Source organism: Oncorhynchus clarkii, chromosome 20, assembly GCF_045791955.1.
Source record: "Oncorhynchus clarkii lewisi isolate Uvic-CL-2024 chromosome 20, UVic_Ocla_1.0, whole genome shotgun sequence".
Taxonomy (NCBI): Eukaryota; Metazoa; Chordata; class Actinopteri; order Salmoniformes; family Salmonidae; genus Oncorhynchus; species Oncorhynchus clarkii.
This window is the reverse complement of record NC_092166.1, coordinates 17,920,311-17,933,068: the sequence shown is the minus strand read 5'-3', so window position 1 is coordinate 17,933,068 and position 12,758 is coordinate 17,920,311. Positions and strand designations below refer to the sequence as shown.

The following is a 12,758-nucleotide window of genomic DNA, read 5'->3' as shown; positions in this document are numbered from 1 at the left end:
AATCCATTTTAGAATAAGGCTGTAACGTAACAAAATGTGGAAAAAGTGAAGGGTATATGAATACCTTCCGAATGCACCGTAGGTAGGCACTATACATGTATAATGTTCTGATGACTGGGCAATGCAGTTCTATTTGTCTCTGACATTCATCAACTGTACGGAGATTAATCACCCATCACCCACTTCTGAGAATAAAATTATCAAATTTGAATAGAGATAAGAGATGTTGAACTTCAAGTTAATTGACTGTGTGCCTAATAATGCATTTTTAGGTAAGATATTGCACGTTTCTGAGACTTTACAAGGCATAAATTGAACATAAAAGACATTCAGAGCCATTCTAAAAGTACTTGCCTATCAAATGAAACTTTATTTGTCACATGTGTAGACTTTACCGTGAAATGCTTACTTACAAGCCCTTAACCAACAGTGCAGTTCAAGAAGAAGAAAATATTTACCAAGTAGATAAAAAGTTAAAAGTAACACAATAACAATAACGAGACTATATACAGGGGCACCGGTACCGAGTCAGTGTGCGGGGGTGCAGGCTAGTTGAGGTAATCTGTATATGTAGGTGGGGGCGAAGTGACTATGCATAGCGAGTAGCAGCAGTGTACAAAAAGGGGGGGGGGGGGGGTGTCAATGTAAAATGTCCGGTGGCAATTTTATGAATTGTTCAGCAGTCTCATGGCTTGGGGGTAGAAGCTGTTGAGGAGCCTTTTGGTCCTAGACTTGGCGCTCTGGTACCGCTTGCCGTGCGGTAGCAGAGAAAACAGTCTATAACTTGGGTGACTGGAGTCTCTGACAATTTTATGGGCTTTCCTCTTACACCGCCTATTATATAGGTCCTGGGTGGCAGGAAGCTTGGCCCCAGTGATGTACTGGGCCGTTCGCACTACCCTCTGTAATGCCTTACGGTCAGATGCCAAGCAGTTGCCATACCAGGCGGTGATGCAACCAGTGCTCTCAATGGTGTAGCTGTAGAACCTTTTAAGGAACTGGGGACCCATGCCAAATCTGCAGCACCCTTGAAACATTGTTGCATTTAAAGTGGAACTGACAGCATGTTAGCAACATGACATCTTATTCAAATCTGTTAATTTACATCCCCAGGAAGAATATGACACTTTTTCAATCATTTTCTGAAAAGTGACAGCTTAGATATGGTAATTTTCATAAATTCTTAGAATGTTTGAGAATTAAGTATACTAAGGCATTTGTGAAAATTCTATAGCAATATAGAGTAGGAAGCGGCCGTGGGTTTGGACAATTAATAGACATTGAGATCAAAAAAACAAAACAAAAAAAAAAACATCTGTCTTGCCTAGGACCGAAGTCTACACAAACTGGTGCACTATAGCCAATCAGAGCTACAGTAGACCTTTATACAAACAAGCCATTTGCCACACGGGCCTGCCATCATTCACTTTGAACTGGACTGTGTGTTTACAGACAGTAGGCCCTGTCACCATTCACTTTGAACTGGACTGTGTGTTTACAGGCAGTAGGGCCTGTCATCATTCACTTTGAACTGGACTGTGTGTTTACAGGCAGTTGGTTCTGTCATCATTCACTTTGAACTGGACTGTGTGTTTACAGTCAGTATGGCCTGCCATCATTCACTTTGAACTGGACTATGTGTTTACAGGCAGTAAGGCCTGCCATCATTCACTTTGAACTGGAATGTGTGTTTACAGGCAGTTGGTTCTGCCATCATTCACTTTGAACTGGACTGTGTGTTTACAGGCAGTTGGTTCTGCCATCATTCACTTTGAACTGGACTGTGTGTTTACAGGCAGTTGGTTCTGCCATCATTCACTTTGAACTGGACTGTGTGTTTACAGGCAGTTGCAACAGCGAGACTTTAGATCATTAGAAAGCATTCGCCAAAATCCACAAAATCCACCTGAATGGATTTCTGCAAATATGTAAACACCACAGGAGGAGTCCTCTTACATTTGGGAACTTTACAGTCCTATTCATCAACCACACCATGAAAAGGTAAGCTCTCTCTCCCTCAGTTATGCACATCAACAACAAGATCAACAACAAATGCTTGCCAGGGCAAAATGCCAGCGCAAGATGCCAGCAGCATACCACCCTGCATCCCACTGCTGGATTGCCTCTGAAGCTAAGCAGGGTTGGTCCTGGTCAGTCCCTGGATGAGAGACCAGATTCTGCTGGAAGTGGTGTTGGAGGGCCAGTAGGAGGCACACTTTCCTCTGTTCTAAAAAAAATATCCCAATGCCCCAGGGCAGTGATTGGGGACATTGCTCTATGTAGGCTGCCATCTTCCGGATGGCACGTTAAACGGGTGTCTGTGGTCATTAAAGATCCCATGGCACTTATTGTAAGAGTAGGGGGGTTAACCCCGGTGTCCTGGCTAAATTCCCAATCTGTCCTTCATACAATCATGGCCACCTAAGCATACCCAGTTTACAATTGGCTCATTCATCCACCCCTCCTCTCCCCTGTAACTAATCCCCAGGTTGTTGCTGTAAATGAGAATGTGTTCTCAGTCAACTTACCTGGTAAAGTAAAGGTAAAATGAAAAAGATGAGCTAAAATCTAATGAAGGAACATTAGATAAACGCTCTCAAACTTTTTCAGCTAGTTGGCCGTCAAAATTTCACTGATAAACAATGGGGAATTGTAGCCTCCTCGTCGTTCTGCAGCTTGCCTGCCAATGCATGCTTGTCCCAACTAAGCATGCAAAGGTAACTGGCTAAAGTTAGCTAGCTTGCTAGCTAGCTACTTCCAGATACAAATGAGAGAGCACCTCACTCTGACCATTTTGGGCTCCAGAGTGGCGCAGCGGTCTAAGGCACTGCTTCTCAGTGCTAGACGCGTAACTAAAGACACCCTGGTTCGTATCCAGGATGTATCACATCTGGCACAATTTGCCCAGGGTCATTTGGGTTTGGCTGGTGTAGGCCGTCATTGTAAATAAGAATTTGTTTTAACTGACTTGCCTAGTTAAATAAAGGTTACATTTTTTTGTATTAAATACTTGTTGTAGCAGAGATGGCTAGGCTGTTTACATGTTATGTAGAGCGTGCTTGACTAACAATTACTTTTTTTGTCTACGTTTACTGACACCGGTCATATTCAGCGGATGTTGCGTATTCGTAAATTCATCAGTTATTCTGCACTCTGACACATTCAGACGAGAGTGCTCTGAAATCGGAGTAGATAGCCAGAGTGATTTTGCAAATGCAATAGATTCTTGAACTAGCTAACCAAAGTACACCTGCATCTCTAGCTGTGTATAGCTAAAAGTCACTCACCCACTCCTCCAATGGCATGACATGACATCCTCCTAGAAGATAGCTAGCTAGCTAACGTTAGGCTCTGTGTTTTTAGCTTGCTATATAAATAGATTCGCTAGCCTATTAGCCACGTTATGACTGACTTGTGATCATTGCCCTTGCTAGTTTGATTGTAATTGACATTCCCAGCCTGTTACATTTGTCTGTTTTTTGTCCAGAATAGTGAGTCATTGAAACTGAAACAGTGCACCCTGAATGGAGGCAGCAAACAAATATTGGGAAATGCCTAATGATTGTGTTTTTGTATTCTTATGATTGGAACCTACTGGCTTATTATGTCAGAGTTTATGGACTTCTTATCCTTTAACATCATGCTGTGTGTGACTGCTGTCTTCCCATCTGTCCTATGCAGTGGTGTAGTGGTGCCTGGAGAAGTGGGTATACTCAAATTCTGCCAAAAAGTTTCCAAATGGCTTGCCCAGCGAAGGAAAGGCACCCCGTTTTTAAATGTGTTTTCCTATAGATTTTTCAGATTTTCACTCTCAAAATCATGTTTTTTTTTAAATGCAAAAATGTGATTGTCTAAGTCCACAACAAGGCTTAAAACACATCAATCTGTTTGGGTGGGCCTGTCAGGGCCTGGCTCCCCAGTGGGTGGGCCTTTGCCCACCCAGGCCCATCCATGTCTACGCCCCTGATGCATGATGACAATTGCGCATCACAAATAGCCTACTAACCAACACTTCGGACCTTTTCAATACCTGGTTTGCATACTCATTATTGTCTTATGTAGCATTTACTTGTAAATATCATAAGTTGAAACGTCTTTCCTACCATACCGGCTACCGATGTCATTCTTCTGTGAGATGCTCTATGCCAACAAAAAACAGTTGAGAGCTGCACACTCATGCTGCCTGCCTGCAGATAATATTCCGCTGAAACTAGGCTGTGTTCGGAGCGCATGTGAATATATTTCACGTGATTTGCGAGTGTATAGGCTAATTTGTGCATGGTTTCTCTATTGTACTACATAATTTATAAGTCCTATACCTCCACTTCAACTTTAGTAAGCATCAGTAGGGATTAAGAAGTGAGTATAGCAATGAAAGGAAACGGGACATATGGTTTATACCTGCGTATAGTCTCCACTACACCACTGGCCCTTTGTTTTACAAAGAGTGCGCTATTGTACATGAGTGCGCTGTTATTACGGTTGCTGTCCTTTCAGAATCACGAACCTGTCACACACTGAAGGCCTGTAGGTTCGCCACTGCGCAAGCATGTTTATAATATATATAAAGCCTGTTAAGATACTGTATTAATGATTCAAGAAATGAGTGTATATATTTGGCCAGGAGAAGCGGTTTTATGCGCTGACTGAATGGAAACGGATAATTATGAGTTTTTTACTCCGCTGGTCTCGGCTGGTCTCGGGAAGAAATTACGAGTCCTCACTGTCCGAGACCAAGTAAAAACAGAGTACAAATGTATCCGACACCGAGACAAGAACAAGACACTCAATATATGGTCTCGAGACCGGCCTTGAGTACTACAGCTCTGAAAATAGGGTTGTAATACAAAAGAGAGGGAGTGAAAGAGGAAGTGTGAAATGTAATTCGGATTTTCGCATGTGGAAAGAGCTACAGAGCGAATGCTCACCTTAGAAACGACATGCAAGTGAAATGGCCAGGTAAGCCCCTCTTGACCCCCTGACCCTAGACTGATGATATCCACTCAGTACAGCCAAACATCTCCAGGGTATTGGCATGCTTATTAAAGCAAGAACGATCATCCTTTCACATGGTGTATATTGACCATGTGTCTAATAGGGTTAGGTTCCCCAACATACTCATGTAAACAATGGACACACACGTGTTAGTACACACACACACACACACACACACACACACACACACACACACACACACACACACACACACACACACACACAGCATCTGTGTGTACAAGGAGGCAGTAATAGATGTCCCCAGGCTATTCCTTTCTCATCTAGGTCATCAAGATGATTCACCCACCATCAGAGGGCAGATGTTATAAACCGAGGAAGCACTTTCGTCTCCTCTGTAAATATGTGTGTCCAATCTGATAATGACACCGACACGCACTTGAGCTGCTTGCCCTGGTGCCTAGGTGCACACTTAGTGGTGACCCTAAAGGCAGACAGAGGAAGAGAGTGAAATGCATAGTATCCTGAGACCTAACCATAGGTGATGACCTCTTCTCCCTGACAGGCTTAGACTAGCTGACAGACTCTCCCTTGGGAGTCACTCTGAGCAGCACCAATATTGACCCATGTCATGTGATCACTTCATGATTATGATGATGAGTAATGTGTTGAGTCATTTCTCTAATACCGTCCATAATATATGATGAATGGTAAAGTGTCAATGGGGAATTGTATGAATGAATGGAATTAGATTACATTACAATAAATTGGGGTGATGTTTCTCATTGTGGTTGCTATGGCACTGTTAAAGAGATGATTGTATGGTTTCCATAGCAAGACTGCAAAGATCAAGCTCTTATTAACTTAAATGCTGGCTAAATTATGGTAAACTGCCAGCAGTTCAGAATCATGAAGATATACAATTAAAGTCCCAAATACAGATATTTGTGTCTGTTACCCTTAAAAACAAGGGGAGAGAATGTATAAAAAAATTACGCTCAGATTATCCCATTCTTCTGAGTGATGAAGTAGAATGAAAAATGTAACCATTGAGTCCCTGCCTGATCATGCAGCCCCTTTGACGTCCAGTTGGGCTTGAAATGTGCCAAGGGGAGGGGAGGGGTGTAAGGAGGGGGATAAGAGGGGTGAGGAGGATTAGGGGAACAAAAGGATCCTTCTCTGTCGTCTTAAAGAGGATCTTCTCCTGGCTCATCCCCTGCTCTCTGGCGGCAGATTTATTTTTCAGAGAGCGGGTGGCTGGTGGAGAGAGTGATGGAGGGAGGGAAAGAGGGAGGAGGACAGAGAGGAGGTGGAGTGCAGATTTCAAAGTCATCTTTAACTTTAAGCCCTGCAGTCTCTCCCAAACGAAGCCCCCTTTCCCAGACACTGTGTTATCTATGGCTCCCCAATGGCAGCCCAGTAGCCTGGCACCCTCTCTTTCTTCTCACGCTTTTGTCACGTTGGCATTTAAGTGCCCTTTTTCACCGGCTGGATGACCAAGTGAAGGAGCCCCTTTGAGGGACATGAAAGAGACAGACTTTAACTACCCAGCCCAGTCTCCTCTTAAAACAATACCAAACGGGAAACAAATACCCACTTTGTTGCCAGAATTGTTTCAGGCATGTTCTATATCAGAATCAGTCAGATAGGCAAGATGACTAGTTAAAATGAGAGTTTGGGGAACAGTTACCCCCCGGAGACAATGGAGATCTCTGATAGGAGAATAGAGGTCGATGTACTGCTTTAAGCTGCATTTGTTATGATCGTTTCATCCAATAGCTTTTCACAAGATGGATGAAGACATTTTGACTTCAACTAATGCTATTTTTTAAATGACCATAATTTACCTCCATTAAAGAAATGTTGCCATCAAGTTACACACACACACACACACACACACACACACACACACACACACACACACACACACACACACACACACACACACACACACACACACACACACACACACACACACACACACACACACAGACAAAGAGTGAGAAAGAGATCCCATTCCACAGTCTCATTAATATTTCACTAGTTGCAACCGTAGAAAGCATGAGGCCACAATGATATTTGGTCGAGTAATTTGGGAAGAGAATGGATCTATGCAAATTCATGAAAAAAAACACACTTTACAATGAAACAACATTGTTGACAGATGATTATAGCAATACATATCCACCAGTAAAACTCTGTAGAAGAGAATTGTATATTTGACACAAATGAATCAGATGAACCCTAGTTCTGAGCAGTGAGGAGATCCTGGCCCACTCTTCCTCCATTGCCTAAGACCTTTATTACACTCCTTGTTCTCACCTCCTACTTCTCAGTTTTAAGATGGACTTTATTTGCTTACAAACCCTTACAGTCATCAGCCTTGCTTTCCACTATGGCCTCCACAGGCACAGACAACCCCATGGTGAACTGAGGTAGAGTTAATCCCAAATGAGATGGGGTTGATACAGGGAGGGACCAGGTCCTGCTGTTTGTAGCCTGGCTACATTGCAGCTGGTGGTGCTAGTTGAGTTGAAAGCTGTTTTGCTTATACTGTATAATCCCAACCCCAGGCTGTAGGTTACATTCAGACACACAGATACATGCAGTATATGAACGTGTACGTAAGTAATGCATTCACGTACAACACACGCACACACACACACACACACCACATCAGCTTCATGTACAACTTCCCACAGAATATGCAACACAATCACACACACCAATTCCTTCAGAGGCTCTGTCAGACACTGAACACTTAACCTGTGCTTTGTTCCAACACGCCTAGCTAACAGGGAGGCTGACTGACTGACAACATAATACAAATCTGTACCTAAGGGTTAACTCAGACAGGTCAAGGGTTAAGGATCATTTTTCACTTAAATTATCATGTCAAAGAGATGCACATTCAGCACTGTGATATTGGCAAAATACAATAATGAGAACATCAATAAAAACATAAAATGACATCTGAAAATGTTTATTCAAGGTATGGTGTTCATTTACCTCCAATTTGTCAGATACAGCCTTATCTATATCACATATCAACACATGAAATTCACCTGATGATCCATACATTTGGAGGTTCTAGTCTTATTGATGTGTGTGTGTGTGTGTGTGTGTGTGTGTGTGGGTGTGGGTGTGGGTGTGGGTGTGTGTGGATGTGTGCAGAACAACAAACCGAGTCTGAGTGTAACCTAAAGCCTGGGGCTGGGATTAAACAGTTAAAGTATATACAGTGGGGCAAAAAAGTATTTAGTCAGCCACCAATTGTGCAAGTTCTCCCACTTAAAAATATGAGAGAGGCCTGTAATTTTCATCATAGGTACACTTCAACTATGACGGACAAAATGAGAAAAAAAACATCCAGAAAATCACATTGTAGGATTTCTAATGAATTTATTTGCAAATTATGGTGGAAAATAAGTATTTGGTCACCTACAAACAAGCACGATTTCTGGCTCTCACAGACATATAACTTCTTCTTTAAGAGGCTCCTCTGTCCTCCACCTGTATTAATGGCACCTGTTTGAACTTGTTATCAGTATAAAAGAGACCTGTCCACAACCTCAAACAGTCACACTCCAAACTCCACTATGGCCAAGACCAAAGAGCTGTCAAAGGACACCAGAAACTAAATTGTAGACCTGCACCAGGCTGGGAAGACTGAATGTGCAATAGGTAAGCAGCTTGGTTTGAAGAAATCAACTGTGGGAGCAATTATTAGGAAATGGAAGACATACAAGACCACTGATAATCTCCCTCGATCTGGTGCTCCACGCAAGATCTCACCCCGTGGGGTCAAAATGATCACAAGTGAACGGTGAGCAAAAATCCCAGAACCACACGGGGGGATCTAGTGAATGACCTGCAGAGAGCTGGGACCAAAGTAACAAAGCCTACCATCAGTAACACACTACGCCGCCCCTGCTTAAGCCAGTACATGTCCAGGCTCGTCTGAAGTTTGCTAGAGAGCATTTGGATGATCCAGAAGAAGATTGGGAGAATGTCATATGGTCAGATGAAACCAAAATATAACTTTTTGGTAAAAACTCAACTCGTCGTGTTTGGAGGACAAAGAATGCTGAGTTGCATTCAAAGAACACCATACCTAGTGTGAAGCATGGGGGTGGAAACATCATGCTTTGGGACTGTTTTTCTGCAAATGGACCAGGAGGACTGATCCGTGTAAAGGAAAGAATGAATGGAGCCATGTATCGTGAGATTTTGAGTGAAAACCTCCTTCCATCAGCAAGGGCATTGAAGATGAAACGTGGCTAGGTCTTTCAGCATGACAATGATCCCAAACACACCGCTCGGGCAACGAAGGAGTGGCTTCGTAAGAAGCATTTCAAGGTCCTGGAGTGGCCTAGCCAGTCTCCAGATCTCAACCCCATAGAAAAACTTTTTGGAGGGAGTTGAAAGTCCGTGTGGCCCAGCAACAGCCCCAAAACATCACTGCTCTAGAGGAGATCTGCATGGAGGAATGGGCCAAAATACAAGCAACAGTGTGTGAAAACCTTGTGAAGACTTACAGAAAACGTTTGACTTTTGTCATTGCCAACAAAGGGTATATAACAAAGTATTGAGAAACTTTTGTTATTGACCAAATACTTATTTTCCACCATAATTTGCAAATAAATTAATAAAAAATCCTACAATGTGATTTTCTGGATTTTTTTTCTAATTTTGTCTGTCATAGTTGAAGTGTACCTATGATGAAAATTACAGGCCTCTCCCATCTTTTTTTTTTTTTGAATTTTACCCCTTTTTCTCCCCAATTTCGTAGTATCCAATTGTTGTAGTAGCTACTATCTTGTCTCATCGCTACAACTCCCGTACGGGCTCGGGAGAGACGAAGGTTGAAAGTCATGCGTCCTCCGATACACAACCAACCAAGCCGCTGCTTCTTTAACACAGCGCACATCCAACCCGGAAGCCAGCCGCACCAATGCGCCGGAGGAAACACCGTGCACCTGGCCACCTTGGCTAGCGTACACTGCGCCCAGCCCGCCACAGGAGTCGCTGGTGCGCGATGAGACAAGGACACCCCTACCGACCAAGCCCTCCCTAACCCGGGCGACGCTAGGCCAATTGTGCGTCGCCCCACGGACCTCCCGGTCGCGGCCGGTTAACCCAGGACTCTGATGGCACAGCTGGCGCTGCAGTACAGCGCCCTTAACCACTGCGCCACCCGGGAGGCCCTCTCCCATCTTTTTAAGTGGGAGAACTTGCACGATTGGTGGCTGACTAAATACTTTTTTGCCCTACTGTATAATGCAGTATAAGGCATCTTCAGGCTATACACACAGACAGTGAGAAGCCCACACTGCACATTCTGAAATCACATTCTACACACTCCACATCGACTCAATTTGTGTCGGTATTTGCCTGTGATACTGTTTCAGATTGTCTGCACTGGCTAAAAAATAAGTTATTTCATTATTTGCTGCCCATTTTGGTCAAACTATGACAGGGTGCAAAAATCGCATAAAACTAATTTGAGAAAGCATTTTTTTCTGGGTGGGATGAGTAAAAAATATCACAATGCCACTTAATATAATGTTTACATACCCTACATTACTCATCTCGTATGTACTCTATACCATATACTGCATCTTGCCATCTTTATGTAATACATGTATCACTAGCCACTTTAAACTATGCCACTTTTATGTTTACATAACCTACATTACTCATATGTATATACTGTACTCGATACCATCTACTGCATCTTGCCTATGCCGTTCTGTACCATCACTCATTTATATATCTTTATGTACATATTATTTATCCCTTTACACTTGTGTGTATAAGTTAGTAGTTGTGGAATTGTTAGGCTAGATTACTCGTTGGTTATTACTGCATTGTCGGGAAACTAGAAGCACAAGCATTTCGCTACACTCGCATTAACATCTGCTAACCATGTGTATGTGACAAATAAAATAACATTGGATTTGATTTAGCAGGCGGGAGGTGTCGTCGCATGGTGCTGATTAGAATCACTGGCGCTGTCCACCAAGTGTGGTGCTGAAATGTCTTAAACAGCAGTGCGCACACTGATCACAATAAAGATATTGTTAACTATTTCACTCAAATGACAAGATGTAGGCCTATCTCTAAAACGACGAATAGGCCTATTGTTTTTGTTTGTTCAGATAGGCTGTAGGCTACGCAAATAGGTACTTGGCAGGAGGATAGATTAGGTGTTCTGCAGTAAGGGTTAATTCCTTTAAGTATGTAACAGGTTTTGATCTAAACGGGTTTAAACCTGAATAATCTGATCATGTAGCCTAATCTGGCACTGTTCTGGGTTGTGCCAGTACCCCAGTTGCGCCCCAGACTTGTGAACCAAACAGCTCTACAGGGGGAACGACTCTAATCTAGATTCTGGTTCATGCCGAGCTTCAGCAGCGGGGGAAGGGAACGGTGAATGCTGCTCTGTCCTATCCTCTGTGAGAGAGAGGGCTAAAACTGCTGCCGCCTCTTCACCGACTCAGCTAGGAAACCCCCAGCATTACCTCATCAAATTCCCATTGCGTCGTATTACGGTATTATATCTTTATTCCGGGATTTGATGATAACAAAACCACACAGAATGGCGGCGATGGAACTCACTGCGTCTGTGTGAGCCAGGGTGAGAGGCAGTGGAAATCATTTGATCGCATCACATCACATCAGAAGTTATTTTGAGCATGTAAACATTCGAGGATGACATGGCAGAGGCGCCGAGTGTAGCAGGAACTAAAGGAATCGGGGCGCAGGTGTATGAAGATGTTTCCCTCTATGAGGAATATGAGTGTAAAATATGCTATAACTACTTCGACCTGGACCGTCGCACGCCCAAAATTCTGGAATGTTTGCACACTTTCTGTGAGGAGTGTCTGAATACTCTCCACCTTCGTGAGGACCGAGGATGGCGCATCGGCTGCCCTCTCTGTCGCCACCGGACCCCGGTGCCTGAGTACAGGATAAACAACCTCCCCAACAACACTAAAGTCACCGATGCTTATCCATTCTACATCCAGGATGACAGTCTTCCGCAGGACATCCTGCCACCGTATCCTCCTCCTTTGCACCCAGCGCTCACTGCCGCGTACCGCCGCGAGGTGGCGAACGAGGCGGCCGTAGCTGCGCAGGACCAGGCTATCCCGTCTGTAGCTGTGGTCGGAGGTAATGCCGCTGCGAACTCTTACGACAGTGCTGGATACGAGAGCTGTCAGAACTGTAGGCGCATCGTGCTAACCACAGGCTGTGTGTGCGCCATTTTCGGCTTCGTCTCCATGCTTGTGCTGCTGTTTCTGGGACTCATATTCGTGCATAACTTCAACAACCCTCCGTCTCCAGTCGGCCCTATCTGTTTGTCTGTAGCCAGCATCATGGCCATGTTCTCTGTTGTTATGACGTGGTTGGTGTGCTGGTTGAGATACAGGCCTGACCCGGAACCCGGGCGTGCTGCCTCCTCCAATGCCAGCAGGAGACATGTAAATGTTTTATGAGATTACATTTAAAATGTGTTCACTTCGCTGTATTCATTTATTGACGTGTCAGTTATTAAGTGTAGGGTATACTATATATACTCAGGTTTGTTATACACAATAAGTAAGCCATGATTACACTCCTTTCGGTAGCCTGGTTGACATAGAAGGGGGGTGAATCACATGCTAGTGATCCCATATTATTGGACCAATTTAATTGTGTAAAATGCCTGCCCTATTTAGTGTTGCATCACATTGTGTTCCACGTCTGCCTCTGGTGGGCCTGTCATGTCACCCTGAATGTAGGCTAGGTCATGACTCATA

The 12,758-nt window shown here is 43.8% G+C and overlaps 1 protein-coding gene across 1 annotated transcript; it reads left to right on the top strand.

Annotated features, from left to right (window-relative positions):
* The first annotated feature begins 11,390 nt into the window (after window positions 1-11,390).
* LOC139377310 (RING finger protein 228-like) lies at window positions 11,391-12,758 on the top strand. Its single transcript, XM_071120329.1, has one exon. The coding sequence runs from the start codon at window positions 11,673-11,675 to the stop codon at window positions 12,453-12,455; it is 783 nt and encodes a 260-aa protein (XP_070976430.1). The 5' UTR covers window positions 11,391-11,672; the 3' UTR covers window positions 12,456-12,758.

What these genes read in the sequence shown, in the direction of transcription:
- LOC139377310 (XM_071120329.1), top strand. Translation starts at nt 11,673, where the DNA reads ATGGCAGAGGCGCCGAGTGTAGCAGGAACTAAAGGAATCGGGGCGCAG.